Raw genomic sequence first — 25,672 nt, 5'->3', positions numbered from 1 at the left:
ATAGTTTAAGTAACAGGAATCATTCATCAATTATATGGGAATAAAACTGAAAAAAATCTAGGAGTTGATACAATGATTGTGAAATGAAGCAGATAAATATTTAATGCCTGTGCAGAAACCATGTTTCTTTGGCAGGACACACATTTACACAAGTCTAGGTGTCAGGGCCTGCCAGGAATGGAGGGTAATTCTTGGCAGCTACGACTTCCGCATGTTGGAGTGCAGCAGAGAAGACGCGACGTTCATTTAAGTACCAGGATTCGGAATTTCCACACACTGAGACCTGACTACCCATCTTGCCTTAGAAGCGAAATTAATTTCATTCAAATGCAATACAGTGCAACAAAAAATTTTCATTAACTTTTTAAAAAATCATTTATCTTTTTTGGATAAAGACAGAGATAAACTGAGAGGAGAGGGGGAGACAAAGAAGGAGAGAGAAAGAGACAGCAGCAGACCTGCTTCACGGCTCGTGAAGCTCCCGCCTGCCCCACCCCCGTAGGTGGGGAGCAGGGGCTTAAACCTGGATTCTTGTTCTTAGTGACATGTGCCCAAATGTGCTACCACCTGGAACCCCTTCGTGGGTTTTAATTAGGTCCAGGGATCGGCAAACATTATAGTAAATGTTCTGACTTTCCAGTGTCCACCAGCACGGGAAATAAGGATTTGTTTGCCTCCTAAGTGAGGAAGTACTGAAACACCCACTGGGACATGCCAAGGAGCCAGGATCCAGCCAGGCCTCCCGCTGGCCAATACTGGGGTCTTCTGGCTGGCTGGAGAAGGGCAGTAACAGATTCTAAGACCCCAGTAAAATAGCTGCTTAAGAGGGCTAGGGAGACAGCATGATTATGCAAAGAGACTGTGCTGCCTGAGCCTCTGACACCCAGGTTCAGTCCTCTGCAGCACTACAAATCAGAGCTGACAGTGCTTTGGTCAAACAAAGGAAAAAAGCTGCATATGGGGGCCGGGTGGCGGCATACCCAGTAGAGTGCAGGTATTACCACGTGCAAGGACAGGGTCCAAGCCCCATATGCCCACCTGTAGGGGGAAAATTGCACAAGCAGAGAGACAGTCAGTGAATATGAAACAAACAGAAGTGGTGACAAGGTGTAGTTCACCGACACAATGGCTGTTCTTCAGAGGTGAGAAAGTAGGATCATGAGCGTACATGCTCAGGGAGATGAAGTCAGACAGAAAGACAAGTGCCCCGCGACACCACGCACGTGCAGACAAAGAAACTGGGGCTGGAGGGTGACACCCCCGGTGAAACGCCACAGTACAGTAAAAAAAAAAAAAAAATCAGTCTATTTTTTATTTTCCTTTTGTTGTCCTTGTAGTTATTATTGTTGTTGCTATTGATGCCGTTGTTGTTGGATAGGACAGAGAGAAATGGAGAGAGGAGGGGAAGACAGAGAGGGGGAGAGAAAGACAGACACCTGCAGACCTGCTTCACCGCCTGGGAAGCGACTCCCCTGCAGGTAGGGAGCTGGGGGCTCGAACCGGGATCCTTACGCCGGTCCCTGTGCTTTGCACCATGCTTAACCCGCTGTGGTACTGCCAGACTCCCAAGCTTTTTTTTTTGAAAGTAAAATGGTGGTCAAGAGGGGTTAGAATTCAGGAGTACACTTCATGTTATTTCAGGGGATAAACCTGCAACATCATTGTAGGAAAAGCCATGGCACAATGTCATGAACACACACGAGATCGGTACGCTGTCACCATGTAACATCTACAGTGCCTATGACAATGCATACCCGTGTCAAAATACATTTATGAATGTGAAATTTATTTGTAAAAATGCAGATACAGGGGCAGGGGTAGATAGCATAATGATTATGCACAGGGACTCTAATGCCTGAGGCTCCCAAGTCCCAGGTTCAGTCCTCTGCACTACCCAAAGCCAGAGCTGAGCAGGGCTGTGGTTAAAAAAAAAAAAAGTACATAAATAAGCAAATGTAAATGTACCAGTGGCATAAAAGAGTCCTGGAGCCAACAAGGAATTGGCATTTTAGAAGACAAAATGGGTGGGGTAGATAGCATAATGGTTATGCAGAGACTTTCATGCCTGAGGCTCCAAAGTCCCAGGTTCAATCCCCTGTACCACCATAAGCCAGAGCAGAGCAGTGCTCTGGTAATAAACAAATACCTAAATAAATGGACACTGAAAATAGATCTAGGGCTGGGGAGACAGCATAATGGTTATGCAGAGACTTTCATGCCTGAGACTCCAGAGTCCTAGGTTCAATCCCCAGCCTCACCATAAACCAGAGCTGAGCAGTGCTCTGGTAGCTTCCTGTGTGTATCTTTCTTTCTGTGTCTCTTTCATTAAAAATAAGTAATTAAAATATTAAAATAAAAGAGAGATAGAGACTCATGCCTGAGGCTCCAAAGTCTCAGTTTCAATCACCCATGCCACTATAAGCCAGAGTTGAACAGTGCTCTGGTAAAAATAAATAAAATTTTTAAAAAAGCAAAGAAAACAGATCAATAGATGGAAGCAAAAAATACAGTTAATAAATAAATGATAATTAGAATGACTAAGAATTAGAGAAGTGCCAATCAAAACATAGAAACACCAGATTAGGAAGCCTTTCTAGTTAGTAATCTTGACAGAAATGACCAGGCAAGTGTCCCATGTTTTGGGGGGGATCTTACATAGGTTAAAGGGAAACTCATGCTCTCGTCTGTGTCACCTTAAGGAAAATGAAGATCACAGACCGAGAGGACACTCACTAAAGGGAAAATAACCGCATATTCTTCCACAAATCTCTAGACCCGCAACCAGACAAACGCTATCATACATAGGTCGCCAGAGGGCAAAATAAAAGCATTACTTTCCAACAGTCCCGGCTACATACTAAACAGTCTTCCAGCCCAGGAGACAACTGGATTTTTTTTCTAGTCATATCCCCTCTTCTCAACCGAGGAAATACAGTTCCCAAAAGGTGGCCTAGACCTAGACATGGTGAAATGTCTAGAGGAAGCAAGCCCAGCGCTGACACCGAGGACCTGGACAATCAAACCCACTGGAACTTGGACAGCAGCCTGGGCGTCGGCATAATGGCATAAAAGCATCTCTTCAGAAAAGACAATAAACTGGGGGGCCAGGCGGTAGTGCAGGGAGTTGAGCGCAGGTGACGAAAAGCACAGGGACCGGCGTAAGGATCCCAGTTCGAGCCCCCAGCTCCCCATCTGCAGGGGAGTCGCTTCACAGGCGGTGAAGCAGGTCTGCAGGTGTCTGTCTTTCTCTCCCCCTCTCTGTCATCCCCTCCTCTCTCCATTTCTCTCTGTCCTATCCAACAACGACATCAATAACAACAACAATAATAACTACAATAAAAATAAATAAACTGGGGCCGGGCGGTGGTGCAGATGGCTGAGTGCTCACATCACAGTGAGCAAGGACCCGGGTGAAGCAGGGAGGCAGACATCCCTCTCTTTCCCCACTGTCTCTCCCCTCCCCTTCTCAATTTCTCTCTGTTTCTATCCAATAATAAATAAAATTTTAAAGACAGGAAAATGAATTAAAATACTTACCAGAGTTTTTAAAATAGTCTTAATTGACAGATAGTGTCTGGATGTATCAATTAAAATACCCCTGTGAGGAAACCTTGGAGAATCAGTAATGCTGGACTCATTGATAGTGAACTATAAGAAAAAAAAAAAAAAAGTTTTACTTAATTTTAAATATATATATATATTAAAGACTTGGTTTATTTCATAGCTTGTACTGCCACACCATTCCCAGATAACTTTTTCAATTATTTTTTAAATTACAGATATATATATAGAGAGACAGAGAGTAAGGGGGGGGGTAGGGGGAGAGGGAGGGAAAGAGAGAAAGAGAGAGAGACACAGAGAGTAACGGGGGGTGGGGAGAGAGAGCAAGAGAGAGAGAGAGAAAGAAAGAGAGAGAGAGAAAGAGAGAGAGAGAGATCACAGCACCACTCCACTGTCCAAGCAGCTTCCTTGAGGGACAGGGCACTCTTAGGAGGTACTGAGGCTTGAACCTGGGGCCTTGTAGCACTGTCAGCGCCCCCATAGCAGGCAAGCTGTCTGCCAGCACCCGGCCGAAACGTATCTTGATGAGAGCTTGGTATATATACGCGGCTACTGACTAAAAGAGGAATCGAGAACGAGGCATGGAGGAGAGTCCAGTGCAGTAAGACAGCTCCCGGGATTCCAGGATAGTACAGCTGCTGTGTCATGGGCACCGGCGGGTCTGAGCTGGGCACCCTCCACACTGCAGGAAGCTTCAGCACTTTGCTCTTTTCCTCTCTCCCTCTGCCACTTTCTTTCTTGTTTTATCTATCATCTATCTATCTATCTATCTATCTATCTATCTATCTATCTATCTATCTATCTATCTATCCATCCATCCATTAGGAGCTTAATCATTTTCAGTGTAGTTACTGGCACATATTTCAATTTCCCATCTCCCCAGGATAAGCGTCTGCAAAATACTCGCACCCCCAACTTCCTGAAAGCCTCCCCCACCCCCTGACCCCTCTCCCTGCCCTCCTTCCCCAGAGTCCTTTGCAGTGCACCCAAGCAGGGCTAGCTTTACTCTGTTTCCTGAGTTCTGTCCATGAGTGGCATCATCTACATTCACATGTTAAGTGAGCTCCCTTTCTCTCTCTGTTTGAAAGTCAACCCAGAAGAGACTGAGTGGTAGCGCACCTGGTTGAGCACACATGTTACAATGCACAAGGACCTGGGTTCAATCCCCAGTCCCCACCTGCAGGGAGAAAGCTTTGCAAGCAGTGAGGCAGTGTTCCAGTTCTCTCTCTCTCTCCTCTGCCTCCTTCTCCGTTTCCCTTTCCCTCTCCCTCTCTCTTCCCCTTCCCTCTCGGTTTCTGGCTGTCTCTATCCAATAAATAAATGAAAATTTAAAAAAAAGTCAACCCAGAGAGGGGAAGCTCCAGCAGGGGCAGATGGTCTAATGGTTATGCAAAGAAATTCTCATACTTGAGGCTCCCAAATCCCAGGTTCAATCCCCTGCACGATACTAAAGCAGAACTAAGCAGTGCTCTGGTTAAAAAAATAGAAGAAGAAGAAGAAGGAGAAGGAGAAGGAGAAGGAGAAGGAGAAGGAGAAGGAGAAGGAGAAGGAGAAGGAGAAGAAGAAGAAGAAGGTAAAGAAGAGGAAGAGGAAGAGGAAGAGGAAGGAGAAGGAGAAGAAGAAGAAGAAGAGGAAGAGGAAGGAGAAGGAGAAGGAGAAGAAGAAGAAGAAGAGAAAAGAAAGGAAGGAAGAAAGAGAAAAAAGAAAAGGGTAAGGTAGATAGCATAATGGTTATGTAAAGAGACTCTCATGCCTGAGGCTCCAAAGTCCCCAGGTTCAATTCCCAGACCACCATAAGCCAGAGCTGAGCAGTGTTCTCGTTAAAAACAAACAAACAAACAACAACAACAAAACAGAGAGGTGAAACTGAAAATAATAACAAGTGCAAGTTACATTACTCATTTAACATAGGTATTCGGAAATAAAAAAAAATGAAGCAAAAAATAACCAAAGAGCTAATAGTTTTTCTATAGTAACAGGTTTATCCAATCAGATATAGGGGCATAATAATCATACTTACAGTTCCGTAAGGATCTTGATAAACTAACTGGCTAAAGGTCTCTAAACCTAGGGAAAGTAAAGCAAATAACTTATTACACTAATCTGTAAAATAACGTAATAGCACAAAACTCATATTATTTTCAGACATACTAAAGCAAAACAATGAAATATAAGGTACCCACAACATCTAGCGTTTCCTAAAATCGAAGCTCAATTTAATAAAAATCCCTCTCGTTAATAGGAAGGCTTAACCTCATTGTGCCTATGCAGAGTTTTATCTGAAAGACAAACACAACAGAGAGGTAATGTATTGATAATAAGACAAACACCAGGCCCTTAAAAATGTCTAGCCATGGGGTCGGGGGGTGGCACACCTGGTTAAGTGCACATAGTACAATGTGCAAAGGCCTGGGCTCAAGCCCCTGTTCCCCTCCTGTAGGGGGGACAGCTTCACGAGTGGTGAAGCAGTGTTACAGGTGTCTCTTGTCTCTCTCCTTCCCTATCCCTCCACCCCTTCTCAGATTCTGTCTCTATCCAATAATAAATAAATAAATAATTTTTAAAAAAAGGGATAGCCCTGTTAGAGCATAGTTACAATGCAATACTGTCACTTCCGGAAGTCCCTAAACTTAGCCGAGGGAATAAAGTTTCAAAAGACCACCGTGGTGACCAGGTGCGGGGCTCGCGGCAGACGTAGGACTAGGTTGTAGGAGACCCAAGTGCAGTCCCCAGCACCACACATGTTCCTCATGCTCTGACGTTCCCTCTCTCACGAAATGAGGAGATCAATAAGATATGTGAGAAAAAACACGGTGAAACGCTAAATATCCAACCCGTGACATTGTTTCACTCACAGCTACAAAGACTCTGCTGGCAAACTGGGTGGTGCCTCTCACGCTACTTTATAAGCTGATCGATTCCTCTAACTCGATTTGTCTTTCCCCAAATTCACCATTCGCACTGAGGATTTCATAGCCAGGGAATATTTCCACCTAAGAATAGTTTGTTTAAGATCGTTGTTCGTTTATTTTCCTTCTTCCAGCCCTTCTTCTTCTTCTTCTTCATATCGGGTCACACTAAGAAAAATAATTCTGAAAACGGTGTTAAATGAAAGTCCACCCAGTTATCACCTCCAGCATGACACTTCAGAAGCCCAATAGTATAAACTTGGACTAGAACCAAGTTGCCACTTGCCCTCAAAAGTTCTCTACTTTGATAGGAGCACACCAAATACGCCAGACATTAATCTGACTCCGTTCTCCTGAGCAGACCAAGACAGGCGGCTCAGACTAGTGAAGGCTTAAAGCCATTTAATACTATATATGAACAGTCTAGATGATAATTGTTACAATTAAAATTAGAGTAAATATATTGAAGTGCAATGAGTATATAAGATATATATATATATATATATATATATATATATATATATGTTGTATATTATATTCTGCTCCATAATGGGATTATATTGCTATAACTACAAAGAATAGAAAATAACTGGTTATTTATTTTATTTTATTAGTATTTATTTATTATCATTTTGTTGCCATTATTGTTTTATTTTTGTTATTATTGTTGTTATTGATGTCGTTGTTGGACAGGACAGAGAGAAATGGAGAGAGGAGGGGAAGACAGAGAGGGGGAGAGACAGACAGACACCTGCAGACCTACTTCACCGCCTGTGAAGCGACTCCCCTGCAGGTGGGGAGCCGGGGACTCAAACCGGATCCTTATGCTGGTCCTTGTGCTTTGCGCCACATGCGCTTAACCTGCTGCGCTACCGCCCAACTCTCTATTTTATTTTTTTGACCAGAGCCCTGCTCAGCTCTGGCTGGTGGTGGTGCAGGGGATTGAACCTGTGAACCTGAGGTATGAAAGTCTCTTTGCATAACTATCACGCTATCTACCCCTGCCCGTGCTTATTTCTTATTACAGGATTTTCGATCCAAGTCAAACCTGAAGCCTTCTTTACTTCCGGCTACTATGCTCTGGCTAGTGAGTGCACAGTAAATAAAGTGCTGCTCCTTGATGAACAGGTTGAGCAAGCAACGATGCTAGCAACGACGCTGTGCATGAACGAGGGACAATGTCCTGGTGGCCATTCTAAAGTTTAGACTCTGCAACCCACAAGCTCAGCTTTTTAAACTTAATTTGTTATTTTATTTTATCGGACAGGACCAAGAGCACCTGAGCGATGAGGGGGAGACAGAGGCAGAGAGACAGAGAGGCCCCTGCTGACCTGCTTCACCACTCCTGAAGCTTCTCCCCTGCAGGGAGGGACTGGAGGCTCCAACCATGGTCCTTGTGCGCTTAGCCAGGCGTGCCCCACAAGGTAAGTTTTAAAGTTCCACTGTCCGCAACACCTTGGAGTGCACTGCCTGTGTCATCCTGGCCCTGAGAACTGGGCTAGGATTCTAAATCTGTGGGGATTTTCAGCGGGGAAGGCTCCCTCCCCTCTCCCCACACTAATTCTTCACCGTGTCCTTGCACAGATCTTTAGGATCAAGCGTGTTCAGCCAGGAAACAGAGCTGCCACCTCCCCTCCCCCCCGCCCCCAGTGGCTATGGGTGCAGACAGAAGGGGTCCAGTGCAAGTGCAGGTGGCGAGGCGGGGCAAGGTCCCAGCAGCTTCTGTAAGGAGCCCTGCCTGGCAGGGTGGCTGGTGTTTCTGCTGCCAGGGCCCCAGCATCTTCCCACATCCAGCTGACACCCCATCACCCTGGACACATGGAGGTGGCATTTTGCTTTGTTTGGGGGAGGTGACTTTCTCCCACTGTTTTGAGCTACTACATTAGGTGGTTGGCTCAGTAAATAAACACGAGAGAAAAAGTGACTGGAAAAAAAAGTGCTAAATAATCAAACAACGATGAGATGATTTCTACTGAAGGAAGCACAAAATGGTGATGAGAGAGAATCCTTTAAAGGTGTCATAATTTGAAAAATACTTTTTTAAAAAGTAGCTTTAAGTTTCTTGTTTTTTTTTTAATGTATTTATTTATTATTGAATAGAGACAGAGAAATTGAGAGGGGAGAGGAAGAGATACCTGCAGCCCTGCTTCAACGCTTACGAAGCTTCCTCCCCTGAAGGTAAGGACCAAGGGCTTGAACCCAGGTCCCTGTGCACTATAATGTGAGCACTGAACTAGGCGTGCCACCACCTGGCCCCTAAAGTTCTCCCCCCACACACACACCTCTCGCCAGCACTACAAATCCACTGTTCCTGGTAATCATTCATTTCTTTCCCTTTCCTTTTTTTTTTTTTTCTTTTCTAGTTTGATAGGATTGAGAGGAATTGAGGAGAGAGGAGATAGGGACAGAAAAAGAAAGACACCCACAGACCTGCTTCACCACTCATGAAGCCATCTCCCCTGCAGGTGGGGAGTGGGCACTCGAACCCGGGTCCTTGTGCGTGATAATGCATGCATTTAACCCAGTGTCCCACTGCTTGGCCCCTAAAATATTCAACTCTAAAGTTACTAGAGCATCAAGAATATCAACGGACATGGCACTGTTGAAACGCAGTAGATTTTTTTTTGTAGATTATTATTTTTTTTTGTAGATTATCTATTTATTGGACATAAACAGCCAGAAATCAAGAGGGAAGGGGGAGACAGAGAGGAAGAGAGACAGAGAGACACCCGCAGTCCTGCTTCACCACTCGAAAAGCTTTCCCCCAGCAGGTGGGGACCGGGGGCTCGAACTCAGGTCTTTGTGCCCTGTAATGTGTGCGCCCAACCAGGTTGCCACCACCCGGCCTCCAATAAGTCTTTAAAGTGTTTTTTTAAATAACAAATGATCTTTCTCTTGTACTTTTAATTGCATATATGTAATAGAAATATTGAGTTGTCAGAAAAATCACGACACAATTTTGCACTAAAAGACCCATAAAAAGAAATGTCCTGACTGTTCCAATAAGTCAGTCACTTTGGAACTACTTGACAAAGACACGCTGTAAAGGATCCAAAAGAAGCCGCGTCCTGCTACACTCGGCTTCCCCAGACACAAGCTGAAAACAATACCTTGTCACTGCAAGTCCAGTGTGTGATCTGTCCGTTGTGCTACAGAGAGAACACTACCTTGAGCAGAGATTGTCAGTGAAGCCATGCTGGACTTACCCCGCAAGACTCCCCAGACTTGGTTAGCCTTCAGAACAGCCACTGGTCCTTTCACAGTTAAAGCATCTTGAATCGGGGGAGAAAAAGTTTCTGTCCGTTAATCCCTCAGCGGCACACAGTCACGGTACTATATGCATGCCTGGCATTTCTGGCCCAGCCTTTCTCTTTTTAATTGCAGTAAAATCGACATTGAACATCAGATCACCTTCAGGTAGACAACGTCATGATTGATATGCATTTATTCATTTATTTTAAAGATTTTATTTATTGGTGACAGAGAAAAGAAAGAGAAAAAAAAAAAAGAGAAGCAGAGCCTCACTCTGGTACATGTGCTGCCAGGAACAGAACTTGGGGCCTTGTGTTTGAGGCCAAAGCTTTATCCATTATACCGCCTTCTAGACCACTGACTCAGTACTCAAATACAGCAGCACAAGTCTAGCTAATACTCTCCTGACAAAGGAAGTCTAGTTAATACTGTCACCTGACAAAGGAACTTCCTTCCTTCCTTTCTCTCTCTCTTTCTTTTTCTTCCTGCCACCAGGGTTATTGCTGGGACTATGAATAGCCGTTCCTAGTGGCCATTTTTCCTTTTTTTTTTTTTCCCCTATAATACTTGATAGGACAAAGAGAAATTGAGAAGGGAGTGGGAGATAGAGAGGGAGACACCTGCAGCCCTGCTTGACCATTCGTGAAGCTTTCCCCCTGCAGGTGGGGACCAGGGGCTTGACCCTGTGTCCTTGCGCACTGTAATTTATGCTATCAACCAGGTGGGCTACCTCTTGGCCCCTACTTAAAGATTTTCTGCAGTGTCTAAGTATTACCTTCATCATCAAACTTTAATAGTAATTAAAAAGAATAACAAATTTACAGGCTCAAAGTCCCCAAGAGTTCACGGCAGGGGATCTGTCTCTGGCCCATATGTCCGTAATGCACACCTCTCAGGAGACTGGACACCCTCACTGCACAGGTACTCACAGGACTCATCTGACGACAGACTGGGGAAAGCATCACACTCAGAGTCGTGGACAACCGAGACGACAAGTTGCAGTAACGGGCTGTCCGTGTAAAATCTAGCAGGACCGCGGCGCCTCTGGTAGTAACCGAAAATATAGTCATAATATCTGTGCGAGAAACATGTTAAAACAAAGGTTAGGGGGCTGGGCGGTGGCGCACCTGGGTGAGCGCACATGTTACAATGTGCAAGGACTCGGGTTCAAGCCCTGGTCCCCACCTGCAGGGGGAGAGTTGCACAAGTGGTGAAACAGGGCTGCAGGTGTCTCTCTGTCTCTCATCTTCCTCTCTCATCTATCTATCTATCTATCTATCATCTCCCCCTTCCCTCTTGATTTCTGGCTTTCTCTAACAAATAAATAAAGATAATTAAAAATAAAAAAGATATAGTGATGCTCAGACTTTCAGATTCAGAGCCCAAGAGTGGGATCCTGGCATGGAAACTTACCCCTACCCCCATTAACCACCATCCTTCCAAGTGACTTATTTGAAGTCCCTGTTAAGAGCCAGTAACGGGAACCCTTCCACTCTTGGACAGACAGACCGAGTGTCACCAGTGCTGGGGAGGGCTGGGAAGGTAGAGCCGGCAGGAAGCGTCTGTTCCTTAAAAGCAATGTAGCAGTCTCTGCCTGCGGTGCCTGAAACTGAATTCACATTAGATGGCACAGCAGAACTGGGACGGGCAGGCTACTTGGTGTTGTTGCCGGAATCATGGTCCAGAGAGCCTCCTCCTCCTCCTCCTCCTCCTCTTTGGTGCTTCCTGCTGCATGAGGCAGTGCCGGGTTTCAGTTGCTCAAGCCACAGAGTCAGGGTTCGTGCCGCCTTGCGACCAAACTGTCCCCAACCCCAGGGCCTAAACATGTACCTTCTGCAGTGCCACAGTATCAGAAAAGGGGGCGCTAAGGAAATGCTTCAAAGTGCTAGAAGGGGGCCTGGCACTGATGCAACTGGTGAAGCGCTCACATCACAGCGCACAAGGACCCAGGTTCAAGCCCCTGGTCCCCACCTGCAGAAGGAAAGCGTCAAGAGTGGGGAAGCAGGGCTGCGGGTGTCTCTGTCTCTCTACATCCCCCTCCCCTGTCAATTTCTCTCTGTCTCTATATAAAAAAGAAACAAAAAAGACATGACAACCAAAAAAATGCTAAAAGAGAAAAAAGATCAGTCATGCTTTAAGAAAATTAATATTTCAAAAATAGTTGTATTTTGAAATATTTTATTTAGTTAGTATTAGATAGAGACAGAGAGAAATTTAGAAGGGAAGCAGAGATAGACAGAGACACCCGCAGACCTGCTTCACCGCTTGTGAAGCTTTCCCACGAGCTCCAGGTGGGACCAGGGGCTTCAATCCAGGCCCTTGTGCACTGTAATGGGAGCGCTTCACCAGATGAACCACTGCCTGGGCCCTTATTTCACAGATTTTTACGTCAAGAAGTTATGCATAGAGTTTACACATAAGAATATTTTGTGTGTGTGTTCCTGGAGAGGTCAGGAAAGTTCTGACAGATTTAGAAACAGAAGAACAAAGAATAGTATGGTGAAAACGCCGAGGGTGGTTTGCATAGGAAAAGCTCGACAGGTTCAGAGACATTAACAACACTGGACGCTGGGCGCTCAAGACGGGAAACTGCACTAACGTGTATTTTACCGCAGTTACAAAAACCTTTCTTTTGTTTTCTTCTTTTAAAGGAAGTGAAAGTTGCTAGCAGGTTTGAGGTCTGAGCTGGCTGCCAGTTTGTCAGAAGTAAGCAAAGTCTTGCTCCTGGATATTCAGACTCGAACAGAAAACAGGTGTCCTGGGAGGTCATTTGTGTGACAGCTCCAAGAGCTGAGCTCCATTCAAGGTGGCAGAGCCATGGGGAAAGCGTGCAGACACCTCATCTGTGAGGCCAGGGGCCAGGTGGCGGCCCTGCTGGTGGAGTGCACACGTTACCATGTGCAAGGACTCAAGTTCAAGCCCCTGTGCCCCACCTGCGGGGGGAGGGGGGAGTTCCTGAGTAGTGGATCAGTGCGGCAAGTATCTCTCCTGTCTACCTCCCTACCTCTCTCTCTCTCTGTCTCTTACCCTCTACTTATACAGTACCCCTCTGTCTGTCTGTCTGTCTGTCTGTCTCTTACCCTCTACTTATACAGTACCCCTCTCTGTCTGTCTGTCTGTCTCTTACCCTCTACTTATACAGTACCCCCCTCTCTCTGTCTGTCTCTTACCCTCTACTTATACAGTACCCCTCTCTCTCTGTCTGTCTGTCTGTCTCTTACCCTCTACTTATACAGTACCCCCCCCCCGTCTCTTAATCTCTACTTATACATATGGTCACTGGGCATAGTAGAATCGTTCAGCAAGCACCAAGTCCCAGTCATAATCTGGTAGTAAAATAATAATAATAATAATAATAATAATAATAATAATGTACTATTATTATTGTTGAGTTCGTTGCTCAGAAATCATCTGTTTGTGGGCTCACCAGTGTCAGATAATATCGTTTTTTTATTGCTTAAGCTAGATTGAGTCAGGCTTCCTGTTAACTTCCAAGAAGAACATCCTAACACATCCCCTCCCTAACGGTCAACAGTCACAGAATTCTCCCTAGGGCCTTAAAAGTGTATCAGCCATTAGGACGCAAATATCAGAGAAAGCAGGTATGAGGGAAACATAAATCTTAAGGTGCCATACATGAAAGGTCCAGCAGGCGGCCAAGCACACAGACGCGGTATTTCCAGGCCTGGTGTTTCTGGCGGTGCTGTGTGCTGCTGCTTTGGAAGAGAAGCGCCTTGTCCTCGGCCACCGAGTGAGGCGAGGCAGGGGAGTGCTGGTGAGTGTGGAGGTGGAAGGGGCTTAATTCGTGAGAATTTAAAGCAGGGATGGGGAATCTTCTTTCTGCCGAGGGCCATCTGGATTTATAACCCCATTCACGAGTCAACTTAAAAATCACCACTGATGGTGATCTGGGAGGGGGCGCAGTGGTAAGGCTTTGGACGCTTTGGACTCTCGAGTATGAGGTCCCGAGTTCTATCCCCAGCAGCACATGTGCCAGAGTGATGCCTGGTTCTTTCTCTCTCCTCCTGTCTTTCTCATGAATAAATACATAAATTGTTTTAAAGAAATCACCACTGTTACACTGTTGAGTCCTGAAAGCAGTTGCTTTGGTAGGGAAAAACCACATGGTTTCTCAGGCCACACACAGCCTGCAGCCTGACTGTTTTCCAGCCCTGGGCTCCAGAATGATGCCACCATGGGCCTTTTAGAGAAAACACCTTCAAGAAATTCAAACGGAGACTAAGATCATTAAACTGTATACTTCAATGTTTAAGATGGCAAGTCTCCTGCTATGTGTATTTTGCCAAAAATAGATGTTTAAGAAGGAAGGGAGAGAGCTGCCTGCCGGGTGACTTGCCATCTAAGACGCTGAGTTGTTCCAGATAAGTAAGGATTTCAAACTCAAATTTCTGAGCAAGTGATGTACAACACATCTGCAGTAACTTCGATTTCCAGAAACTGAGCAAACAAAGCTATTAGGGTGGGAGTAGATAACATAATGGGTATGCAAAGAGACTCTAGGCCTCGGGTTCTAAAGTCCCAGGTTCAGTCCCCTGCACCACAATAAGCCAGAGCTGAGTAGTGCTGTGGCTAAAAACCCAAAAACTATTAGTTGATTAAAGCAGTGATCAACTGTCACGTGATAGCCCCTTTATCTAGAAGTCGAGGAGGCAGCCACACTGAGAACAGACCAAAGCCTCTTCCTCTAACGTCTTCCTCTTGATGCAGGAAACTGAGCAGGACCAGAGAGGACAATGGTTCTGCAAAGAGACTCTCATGTCTGAGGCTCTCAAGTCCAACCCCTTACACCACCATAAACCAGAGCTAAGTGGTGCTTTGGTAAAAACAAACAAAGCTTCCTTTCTGCAAGTGGGGGCTGGGGGGCTTGAACCTGGCTCCCTGCGCAGGGTAACACGTGTGCTCCACAGGACACGTGTCCGTCCAGCCCCCAGGTCTCCCCGTTTGAAAGCAAGCTTTGTGACAGTGTGAACTTGGCTCTCCAGATGTGGGCTAGGCCCCATGTGCTCCTCAGCACCCAGACTGCTTGGAAAATCCCCGTCACTTCAGTACCCTTCTCGCCCCACCTAACTCCACCTCTTCTTACTCTGCAAGAGAGACCGCCCCTCCTAGCTTCCCAGAATGTCCCCCTCCATGCCTTAGGCCTTTATCATGAGGGCGAATGTTTTCTGACCTGTTTCCTACCGGCAGGGCATAATTACAGCTGCTTCCCACGCAGGCAGTGGGCTAGGTCAGCACTCTCTCAGAGAAGCACCTGCGCTCTCTGGAGCTCCGTCCAGCCCACTTCACAGCTGACTCAAGGCTGCGGAGCCTCCTTAGTCATGCGGCCCAGGGCTTCACTTCGCCCACAAGCCTGCCATCATCCTGTCTTCCTAGGGGGGCGGCACGGAAGGAAGAGCTAGGTCTCTAGACTGAGTCTGAAAGCAAACATAGTGAGTTGTACAAGATTTCCTAGCTCTGGCCTTTCCCTAGATGACCTTCAGTTTGCTTGCTGATTCTCACTAGCCCAAAGCAACCAACCATCTTGGGGTTTGGTGTTTTTTTTTTTTGTTTTGTTTTTGTTTTTTTTGTAACTTCTTCACCTCAACTTTGGACATTTTGACCTGTTAGAGCACTTAATACCAAGAGCTAGTTAGAGTATGAATCTAAAGAGAGGATAAAAATATTACTTAATTGAAGAAGTTTTAAAAAAATATTTATTTATTCCCTTTTGTTGCCCTTTTTTATTGTTGTAGTTATCATAGTTGTTGTTGGATAGGACAGAGAGAAATGGAGAGAGGAGGGGAAGACAGAGAGGGGGAGAGAAAGACAGACACCTGCAGACCTGCTTCACTGCTTGTGAAGCGACTCCCCTGCAGGTGGGGAGCCACGGGCTGGAACCAGGATCCTTATGCCGGTCCTTGTGCTGTGCGCCACCTGCGCTTAACCCGCCACCTGCGCTTAACCCGCTACCTGCGCTTAACCCGCTGCGCTACAGCCCGACTCCCTATTGAAGAAGTTTTAAGGGAAAAGATGCATGCCCTCCGGCAGTAACTCCTCAGACCTTAAGGACGGAGGTAAACTCCGAGTCTATCTGGAGTCAGGCTGTTCTGAGGCTGTCTGCGTTGCCTGAGGCCTGCAGGTACAATCCCGGAGGCCTGCAGGTACAAGCCGCCTGCGATCAGCTGGGACAAAGGTCAGGACGGCTGAGGAGACCAGATAGGAAGCCTGGAAAGCATGGAGGGAATGGGTCCTGCAGCCTTCACTAGGGTGTTGGCAGCAAAGCAGAGGCTGAGGGCAGGGCCGCCTGAGCCCTGGCACAACTCACGCGGGCAGCAGGCACAGGAACTAAGACGGCCGAAACCGAGCAGGAGGCTGGGGCGCAGCACATGACTGCTCTGGGAAGCACATTTTATGGGGGTTTTTTTTGTTTGTTTGTTTTTTCCAAAGCACTAGTCAGCTAGTGGTTTATGGTGGTACTGGTTTTAATTTTAATTAATTAATTTTTAATTTTATCATGCTTTATTTTATTTTATTTTTTTTACCAGAGCACTGCTCAGCTCTGGTTTATGGTGGATTGAACCTGGGACTTTGGAGCCTCAAGCACAAGTGTCTCTTTGCATCACCATTATGCTATCTACCCCCGCCCTTTAATGAATTTATTACTGGACAGACGCAGGGAAATTGAGAGGGAAAGGAAGACAGAGAGGGAGAGAGACACAGAGATACTTGCAGCCCTGCTTCACCGCACGTGAAGCTTCATCCTGCCGGTGGGGATGGGGGCGGGGGACTTGAACCTGGGTCTTTGTGTCCTGTCATGTGAGCACATAACCAGCTGCACCACCGCCTGGCCCCTGTGGGAAACCTATTTGTAAAAGCCGGTACTGCCTTGCCTCACACAGATACGCATCTCAAATCGCATAAGGAGATCGAATTCCAGGCAATGCTTGCGGTCTAAGGTCTTCTCTCCATCTGAACTGTCGCAGGTGTGTGTGTGTGTGTGTGTGTGTGTGTGTGTGTGTGTGTGAGTGTGTGTATGTGAGTGTGTGTGTGAGTGTGTGAGAGTGTGTGTGTGTGTGTCAGTGTGTGTGAGTGTGTGTGTATGTGTGTGTGAGTGTGTGTGTGAGTGAGTGTGTGTGAGTGTGTATGTGTGTGTGAGTGTGTGTGAGTGTGTGTGTGAGTGTGTGTGTCAGTGTGTGAGTGTGAGTGTGTGTGTGTGAGTGTGTATGTGAGTGAGTGTGTGTGAGTGTGTGTGTCAGTGTGTGTGAGTGTGTGTGTGTATGTGTGTGTGAGTGTCTGTGTCAGTGTGTGTGTGTGAGTGAGTGTGTGTGTGTGAGTGTGTGTGAGTGTGTGTGTGAGTGTGTGTGAGTGTGTGTGTGTGAGTGTGTGTGAGAGTGTGTGTGTGTGTGAGAGTGTGTGTGTGTATAAGTGTGAGTGTGTGTGAGTGTGTGAGTGTATGTGTGTGTGTGTGAGTGTGTGTGTGAGTGTATGTGTGTGTATGTGTGTGTGTGAGTGTGTGTATGTGTGTGTGTGAGTGTGTGTGTGAGTGTGTGTGTGAGTGAGTGTGTGTGAATGTGTTGAGTGTGTGAGTATGTGTGTGCGTGTGTGTGTGAGTGTGTGACTGTGTGTGAGTGTGTGTGTGAGTGTGTGTGTGTGTGTGTGTGAATGTGTGTGTGTGAGTGTGAGTGTGTGTGTGAGTGTGTGAGTGTGTGTGTGTGAGTGTGTGTGTGTGAGTGTATGTGTGAGTGTGTGTGTGAGTGTGTGAGTGTGAGTGTGTGTGAGTGTGTGTGTGTGTGAGTGTGTGTGAGTGTGTATGTGTGAGTGTGTGTGTGTGTGTGTGTGTGTGTGTGTGTGAGTGTGTGTGAGTGTGTGTGAGTGTGAGGTGTGGAGGGCGGGGGAGGGCTGAGGCGGAGCCCATCTCCTTGGAGAATCCCTGAAACTGAAGCTTTACTTTTCCTCCTAAAACTCCTGGGCTGGTGGATGCGATTCCCTCCCTGCCCCACTGGATCCCTCCGGGTCAGAGACCCTCCAGCCGCCTGTGTCCGCGTGTCCCCCTGTCCGTGTGTCCCTGTTTCCCTGTGTCCGCGTGTCCCCGTGTTCCCGTGTCCGCGTGTCTCTGTGTTCCCTGTCCCCGTGTCCGCGTGTCCCCATGTCCGCGTGCCCCGTGTCCCCGTGTCTGCGTGTTCCCGTATCCCTGTGTCCCCTTGTCCCTGTGTCCCCGTGTCCCCCGTCCCTGTGTCCCCGTTTCCCCTTGTCCCTGTGTCCGCGTGTCCCTGTGTCCCTCGTGTCCCCGTGTCCCCCTGTCCGCGTGTCCCCTGTCCCTGTGTCCCCCTGTCCCCCGTGTCTCCCTGTCCCCGTGTCCCCCCTGTCCCCGTGTCCCCGTGTCCGCAGACCCGGCACCCAGGGCAGGGAGCGAGCGCGGGGCTGCAGGGGCGCCGGTCCGAGCGCCGGGAGGGGTGCAGGGCGCCAGGGCGTGTCGCCGGCTGCAGGTGGCGGGAGCCCCACCAGCTTCCCTCCCGCGCCCCCGACCGCCAGCCCCCGCACCCGGCCCTGCGGGCCGCTCACCGGCGAAACGCTTCCTGCAGGATGACGCAGGAGGGACCCGCCTTCGAAGCGGGGTCGAGGCCGAGGGCGAAGTCCTCCGGGGACAGGCGCAGGAGGCGCGGGGACAGCCGCACGGAGCGAGGCAGCGGCCACAGGCCCAGGTCCGGCGCGGCCGAGGCTCCGGGGGCCCGAGCGGCCAGCGTCGCCAGCGTCGCCAGGGTCCCCAGGGCCCCCCACAGCCCCAGTGCGCGCTGCTGCATGGCCGCCCGAGCTCCGGGGCCCGTCGGGGCGCGAGGAGCCGTAGCCGCGGGAGCCGCCTGTGCACCCCCGCCACCGGGACGAGGAAGCGGCGGAGCGGGAGTCACCCGGTCACGGGGCCGCCTCCATAGCCCCGCCCCTAGCCGCCTCCAGCCACGCCCCCATGTCACTTCCTCTAACCCCGCCCCCGGCCGCCTCCTGCAGCCCTGCCCCTGGTCGCCTCCTCCAACCCGGTCCCCGGCCGCCTCCTCCAGCCACGCCCCCTGGTCGCCTCCTCCAACCCGGTCCCCGGCCGCCTCCATAGCCCCGTCTGGCCCCTCCATAGCCCCGCCCCTGGTGGCCTCCTCCAACCCGGTCCCGGCCGCCTCCATAGCCCCGCCCCCTAGCCGCCTCCAGCCACGCCCCTGGTCGCCTCTTCCAACCCTGTCCCTGGTCACCTCCTCCAACCACGCCCCCTAGTCACCTCCTCCAACCCTGTCCCTGGTCACCTCCTGAAGTCCCGCCCCCTGATCGCCTCCTGCAGCCCTGCCCCTGGTCGCCTCCTCCAACCCGGTCCCCGGCCGCCTCCTGCAGCCACGCCCCCTGGTCGCCTCCTCCAACCCGGTCCCCGGCCGCCTCCTCCAGTCACGCCCCCTAGTCGCCTCCTGAAGCCCCGCCCCTGGTCGCCTCTTCCAACCCTGTCCCTGGTCACCTCCTCCAACCACGCCCCCTAGTCACCTCCTCCAACCCTGTCCCTGGTCACCTCCTGAAGTCCCGCCCCCTGATCGCCTCCTCCAACCCTGTCCCCGGCCGCCTCCTCCAGCCACGCCCTCTGGTCTCCTCCAGCCACGCCCCCTGGTCAACTCCCCTAACCCCGCCCCCTGTCTGCCTCCTCTAGCCCCGCCCCTACCTCCCCCCGCCCCTCTCTGCAAGCCCTGCCCACACTGCTCTGGGCTCAAGGCCCCAGGAGGAGAATGGAGTCTGGTGAAGGGCAGGGGGAAGCACCCCGGTCCTGCTCCACCAGTTGTCCTAGGGTTTGCCCTCAAGCCTCTGACCTCAGTGACACCTGACAAGACACGTTTGTGCAACGCCCCGGTTCCTCCAGACCCAAATAGCATATGTGAAGTGTCATTGCATTTATTGGCTATGTGTCTGGGCTTGGGTGTGATGCTACCTCGGCTTTAACTCATAAAACCTCCCATCAGAACTCAGTGAGAGATGCCTATGGGGTTTTGTTTGTTTGTTTATTTGTGCATTAATTCTGTAACCTGTCACTTTACTACTTTGCTTAATACTTGACAAGAGTTTCCTGTCGGATTCTTTTATTTATTTTTTAATTTTTATTTATAAAAAGGAAACACTGACAAAAACCATAGGATAAGAGGGGTACAACTCCACACAATTCCCACCACCAGAACTTTGTATCCCATCCCCTCCAGATAGCTTTCCTATTCTTTTTTTTTTTTTAATTTTTTTATTTAAGAGCTTTCCTATTCTTTATCCCTCTGGGAGGATGGACCCAGGGTCATTGTGGGAGCAGAAGGTGGAAGGTCTGGCTTCTGTAATTGCTTCCCCGCTGAACATGGGCGTTGGCAGGTGGATCCATACTCCCAGCCTGTCTCTCTCTTTCCCTAGTGGGGCAGGGCTCTGGGGAAGCAGAGTTCCAGGACACATTGGTGGGTCGTCTGTCCAGGGAAGTCTGATTGGCATCATGCTGGCATCTGGAACCTGGTGGCTGAAAAGAGAGTTAACATATAAAGCCAGACAAATTGTTGACCAATCATGAACCTAAAGGCTGGAATAGTGCAGATGAAGAGTTTCGGGGTGTGTGTATCTTCTGTTTTATAGATAGCTAGTAGGCATATTTTAGTTAGATTCCAAAGAGTCCATGACTATACTAGTGTTTTTTTTTTTTTTTTTTCCTGAGCCCAACATAAGATATGCAGGTGTATTCTTTAGGGCTCTCTGTATACTCTCATATCATCTGTAAATAGTGACAGTTTTATTTCTCTTCCAATCTGAATCCCTTGAATTCCTTTCTCCTGATTTTTCCGGCTAGGATTTCAAACACCCTGTTGAACAGTGGTGGTAGTGAGCAGACCTGCGTAGTTCCTAATCTATGTAGAAAAATTTCAGTTTCTCACCATTGAGTATGATGTTGGCTGTAGGTTTGTTGTTTATAAACAAACAAGTTTATAACAACAAAGTTTAGGAAATGTGTGTGTGTGTGTGTGTGTGTGATTTGATCCTGAAAGGGTATTGGGTCTTGTCAAAGGTTTTCTTTGTATCTGTTGAAATAACCAAGTGGTTTTGTTTGTTTTCCTTTTGTTGATGGAGTGGGCCATATCCCAACCTTGCATCCCTGGGATGAATTCCACTTGGTCATGGTGTGTAATCTTTTTAATGTACTATTGTATCTGAGTGACTAGAAGTTTAAGCAATACCTTTACATGTTCACTAGGGATATTGGTCTCTAGTTTCCTTTTTCTTTCTTTTTTTTTTTTTTGCTAGGTAAGGCACCTTTCAGTCCAGACACAACTCTTTTTTTTTGTTATTGGATAGACAGAGAGAAATTGAGAAAGAAGGGGGAGACAGAGAGGAAGAGAGACAGAGAGACGACTGTAGATCTGCTTCACCGCCTGTGAAGCAACTCCACTGCAGGTGGGGAGCCGGGGTCTTGCACCAGGATCCTAACCGGTCCTTGCGCTTTGTGCCACATGCGCTTAACCCGCTGCGCTACTGCCCGACTCCCCTGTAGTTTTCTTTTTTGTATATCTGTCTGCTTTAGGCATCAGGGTTTTAATGGCTTCATATAAGATGGTAGGGAGTATTTCTGTGTCTTTGATATTTTGGAAGAGCTTTTAACATCAGCTTTTCCTTGAAGGTTTTGTAGAATTCATTTGCAAAACGATCTGGGCATGAATTTTTATTGTTGGGAAGGCTCTTGATTACTGTTTCAGTTTCTCTGGCTGTGATTGGTCTGTTCATGTCTTCTATTTCTTCCTTATTCAGTTTTGGAAGTTGATATGCTTCTAGACCCTCTCTGTATCTTAGTTCTCTAGCTTAGTGGTATATGGCTGTTCACAGAAGCCTTGCATAACACTTTGGATTTCTGTAATTTCTGTTGTGCAGTCTCCTCTTTCATTTAAAATCTAGTTTGAGGGAGTCAGGCTGTAGCTCAGCGAGTTAAGTGCAGATGGCACAAAGCACAAGGACCAGCATAAGGATCCCGGTTAGAGCCCCGGCTCCCCACCTGCAGGGGAGTCGCTTCACAGGCGGTGAAGCAGGTCTGTAGGTGTCTATCTTTCACTCCCCCTCTCTGTCTTCTCCTCTTCTCTCCGTTTCTCTCTGTCCTATCCAACAACGACGACATCAATAACTACAACAATAAAACAACAAGGGCAACAAAAGGGAGTAAATAAATAAATATAAAATAAAATTTAAAAAATTAAAAAAAAATCTAGTTTGAATCTTCTTCTATTTTATTTCCTTTTTTTTAAAATCATTTTTGTTAATCCTGCCAAAAGTTTTTTTTTAATTTTATTTATAAAAAGGAAACACTGACAAAACCATAGGATAAGAGGGGTACAACTCCACACAATTCCCACCACCAGAACTCTGTATCCCATCCCCTCCCCTGACAGCTTTCTTATTCTCTATCCCTCTGGGAGTATGGACCCAGGGTCATTGTGGGATGCAGAAGGTGGAAGGTCTGGCTTCTGTAACTGCTTCCCCACTGAACATGGGTGTTGACAGGTGGATCCACACTCCCAGCCTGTCTCTCTCTTTCCCTAGTGGGGCAGGGATCTGGGGAAGCAGGGCTCCAGGACACATTGGTGGGGTTGTCTGTCCAGGGAAGTCTGATTGGCATCATGGTAGCATCTGGAACCTGGTGGCTGAAGAGAGAGTTAACATATAAAGCCAAACAAGTTGTTGACCAATCATGAATCTAAAGACTGGAGTAGTGCAGATGAAGAGTTGGGGTGTCCTCCATTTTGTAGATAGCTAGTAGGCATATTTTAGTTATATTCCAAAGAGCCTGTGACTATACTAGTATTTTATTTTTTCTTTTTCTCCCAGAGCCTGAAATCTGATATGTAGGTGGATCCAAGTTATTGTCTGGGAAGATGATGTCATGGCTGGAAAAAGGACCAGAAAGCTGGATCAGGGAAGAGAGTAGCTTCCAAATATGGGAAAGGTGTATAAATAGTGTTGACTGTAAACCCCATCAATTTGATGTGATCTGAGGGAGTTGGGCAGTAGCGCAGTGGGTTAAGCTCACGTGGCACAAAGTGCAAGGACTGGCATAAGGATCCTAGTTTGAGGCCCCAGCTCCCCACCTGTAGAGGAGTCACATCACAGGTGGTGAAGCAGGTCTGCAGGTATCTGTCTTTCTCTCCCCCTCTCTGTCTTCCCCTCCTCTCTCCATTTCTCTCTGTCTTATCCAACAATGACGACATCAATAACAACAATAACAATAACTACAACAATAAAACAACAAAGGCAACAAAAGGGAATAAATAAATAAATAAATATTTTTTAAAAAGGACAATTAGATGTGATCTGGGGCCCATATTCAGCTTAGGAGCCTGTGTGCCCTCTGCATCCCTGTAGATCTGAGCTCACACTCTGTGGTCATGAGTAGGAACATTCCAAGCTGCCCCAATATCAGGACCCATCTTCCTCAGGTGTAGCATAGAGTATGTTGTCCAGCCTACCTTCAGAGGATGGAACATTCTCTACCATTGCTGATCCAAGTTGAGGGCAAGGTCCTATGGGGGCCCACATAGGGGTCTCTTGTGTTGTTCCTGATAGAGATGACTGGTAACAATGGAGAGAGAGATTTATTTGAGGTCTAGGCCCATCATGTCTGTTGAGAATCTCAGGACTCCCCAATTAGGGCCCCAGCTGATGGGGTGGCCTGATAGTGACTAAAGAGTCATCATTAAAGTGTGCCAGTCTCTTGCCCGTATTCAGCTTTTGCAGCCCTTGCTTTGATGAGGTGAGCTTTGCAGTGAGCGAGAGAACTGTAATTGGAAATAGGTGAGGAGGGTCTCTAAGTCTAAGTGGACACTTTCATTATGAATTTTATACTGACTCACTGCAGACTATCGTGTACTTTTGCTTTCAGGTTTGATTTTGTTTATCCTTTCAAAGAACCAGCACTTAGTTTCACTTATCTTTTGTATTTTTTTATTTTCAATGTTATTTATTTCCACCTTAATTTTAATGGTTTCACTCATTCTATTTGCTTTAGATTCCTTTATTCTTCTTTCTCTACATCCTTGAGGGATGCAGCCAAGCTGTTTATTTGAATTTTTCTTGTTTCTTAATGTTTGACTGATAGTTATGAATTTCCCTCTTAGTCCTGTCTCACTGTGTCCCAGATATTCTGATACTTCATATCTCCATTTCCTTTTTTAAATTTTTTAAAATTTATTGGATAGAGATGGCCCGAAATCAGAGAGTAGGGGGAGACAGAGTGGGAGAGAGACAGAGAGTCACCTGCAGCCCTGCTTCACCACTTGCAAAGGTTTCCCCCTTCAGGTGGAGCCTGGGGCCTGGAACCTGGGTCCTTGTGCATTGTGACATGTGCGCTCAACCAGGTGCACCACCGCCCGGCCCCCTCGTATCTTTAATTTCATTTGTTTCCAGGCATGTTTTACTTTCTTTTTTAATTGTCTCTTTGATCCAGTAGTTCTCAATCAGTGTACTGGGAGTTTTCATTTTGGGGACATTTTTTCCCCCAAAGTTTCTGTTTGTTGTTGAAATGTTTGTGTTGTGGTCTGAAGAGTTGCTTAAGATGATTTCAATACTCTTGAATTTATTGATGCTGTCTTTGTGACCTAACACATGGTCTCTCCATGGGAATGATGCTTGTGGACTTGAGAAGAATGTGCATTTTACTTTCTTCAGTCAAAGAGCTCTGAAGATGTTCAATAAGTCTAATCTATCCATCTCTTCACTTAATTCTTTCTTTATTAATTCTCTGTCTGGATGATCTATCTATTTCAGAGAGTGGTGTGTTAAAATCTACTATTATTTTATTGCTATCAATGTGCTTCCATCTCTCTCTCATTAGATGATTGGCATATTTTGATGACCTCTCATTGGGCACGTAGATGTTCATTCTTGTTAGATCCTTGTGGTTGACTGATCTGAGCAGTATGCAATGTCCATTCCTATCTTTTATTACTTTATTTTCAGGTCTACTGTGTCAGGTAGGAGAATAGCTGTCCCTGCATTTTTGTGGTCCACTAGCTTGCATGATGAGTGTTTTGGTCCTGTTGAGTTAGGTGAGATTCTTGCAGACAACATATAGCTGTGTTGGGTGTCCTGGTCTATGTCCCCCCCCCCCCCTGCCTCTAACAGGTGAGTTCAGATTGTTAACATTTATTGATATTACGGCTTTAACATATTTCTTTTTTTTTTTTTAACATATTTCAATGCCATTGTTCTAAACTTGTGTTTATAGTCTTATGTGTGGCTTTTTAAAAATTGTTATTGTTTATAGAAGCCCTTTCAGAAGGGAGCAAGTTTGATGATAATTGATTTCTTCAGTTATTCCTTCTCTGAGAGGCTTCTTTCTCTCCCTCTGGCGTGGACGGTATCCTGGTGGGGCAGAGTGTTCTTGGCTGAAAGCCTTTCTCATTGAGCACTTGATGCATACCTTCCACTTCCTTCTGGCTCAGAGCTTGTGTTGAGGAACCTGCAGCTAAGGATGACCTTATGGGACTTCCTCCTCATGTGACTCTTGTTTTTCTCTTGCAGCCTTCAGGTTCCTTTCTTTATTCTTCGCCAGCTCACTCAGGACGTGCATTTGTGTATGTAGATCGGGGTCCGTTCTGTCTGGAACTCTCTGAGCTTCTTGAATCTTCCTGCCCCTATTACTTAGTGTGGGGGAGTTTTCTGCTATTATTTCACCCAATATGTGTCCTCACCCTTCCTCCTCTTCTTCTGGCAGACCAATGATGTATATATTATGTCTTCTGCTGTCATCCTGCATGTTTCTGCTGTTGTTTTCAGTGTCTCTTAATGTCCTTTTAGTTTTTATTTTAATTTTTTTAGTATCAATTTATTTGTTGAATAGTAACAGCCAGAAATTGAGAGGAAAGAGGGAGAGAGGTAGGGAGGGTGGGAGGGAGAGAGAGAGAGAGGTGCGACACTGTTTC

At 47.2% G+C, this 25,672-nt stretch overlaps 1 protein-coding gene across 2 annotated transcripts in view; it reads right to left on the bottom strand.

Moving 5' to 3' along the window:
• Nucleotides 1–18,612, bottom strand: part of LOC107522277 (beta-hexosaminidase subunit beta-like) — a 32,601-nt gene extending 13,989 nt beyond the window's left edge. Inside the window, exons 1-5 of one of the 2 annotated variants that reach the window (XM_060201055.1) lie at nucleotides 18,285–18,612; nucleotides 10,652–10,797; nucleotides 9,677–9,742; nucleotides 5,582–5,628; nucleotides 3,538–3,648 (exon numbers count right to left, since the gene is read on the bottom strand). In XM_060201055.1, the coding sequence (XP_060057038.1) occupies nucleotides 3,538–3,648; nucleotides 5,582–5,628; nucleotides 9,677–9,742; nucleotides 10,652–10,797; nucleotides 18,285–18,523 (609 nt within the window). In that variant the 5' untranslated portion in view covers nucleotides 18,524–18,612. The remainder of the gene's footprint in view (nucleotides 1–3,537; nucleotides 3,649–5,581; nucleotides 5,629–9,676; nucleotides 9,743–10,651; nucleotides 10,798–18,284) is intronic. The other variant, XM_060201056.1, reaches the window with a different exon arrangement.
• Between the last annotated feature and the right edge of the window lie 7,060 nt (nucleotides 18,613–25,672).

Source organism: Erinaceus europaeus, chromosome 11 (assembly GCF_950295315.1).
Source record: "Erinaceus europaeus chromosome 11, mEriEur2.1, whole genome shotgun sequence".
Lineage (NCBI taxonomy): Eukaryota > Metazoa > Chordata > Mammalia > Eulipotyphla > Erinaceidae > Erinaceus > Erinaceus europaeus.
This window is presented reverse-complemented; position numbering and strand designations above follow the sequence as displayed.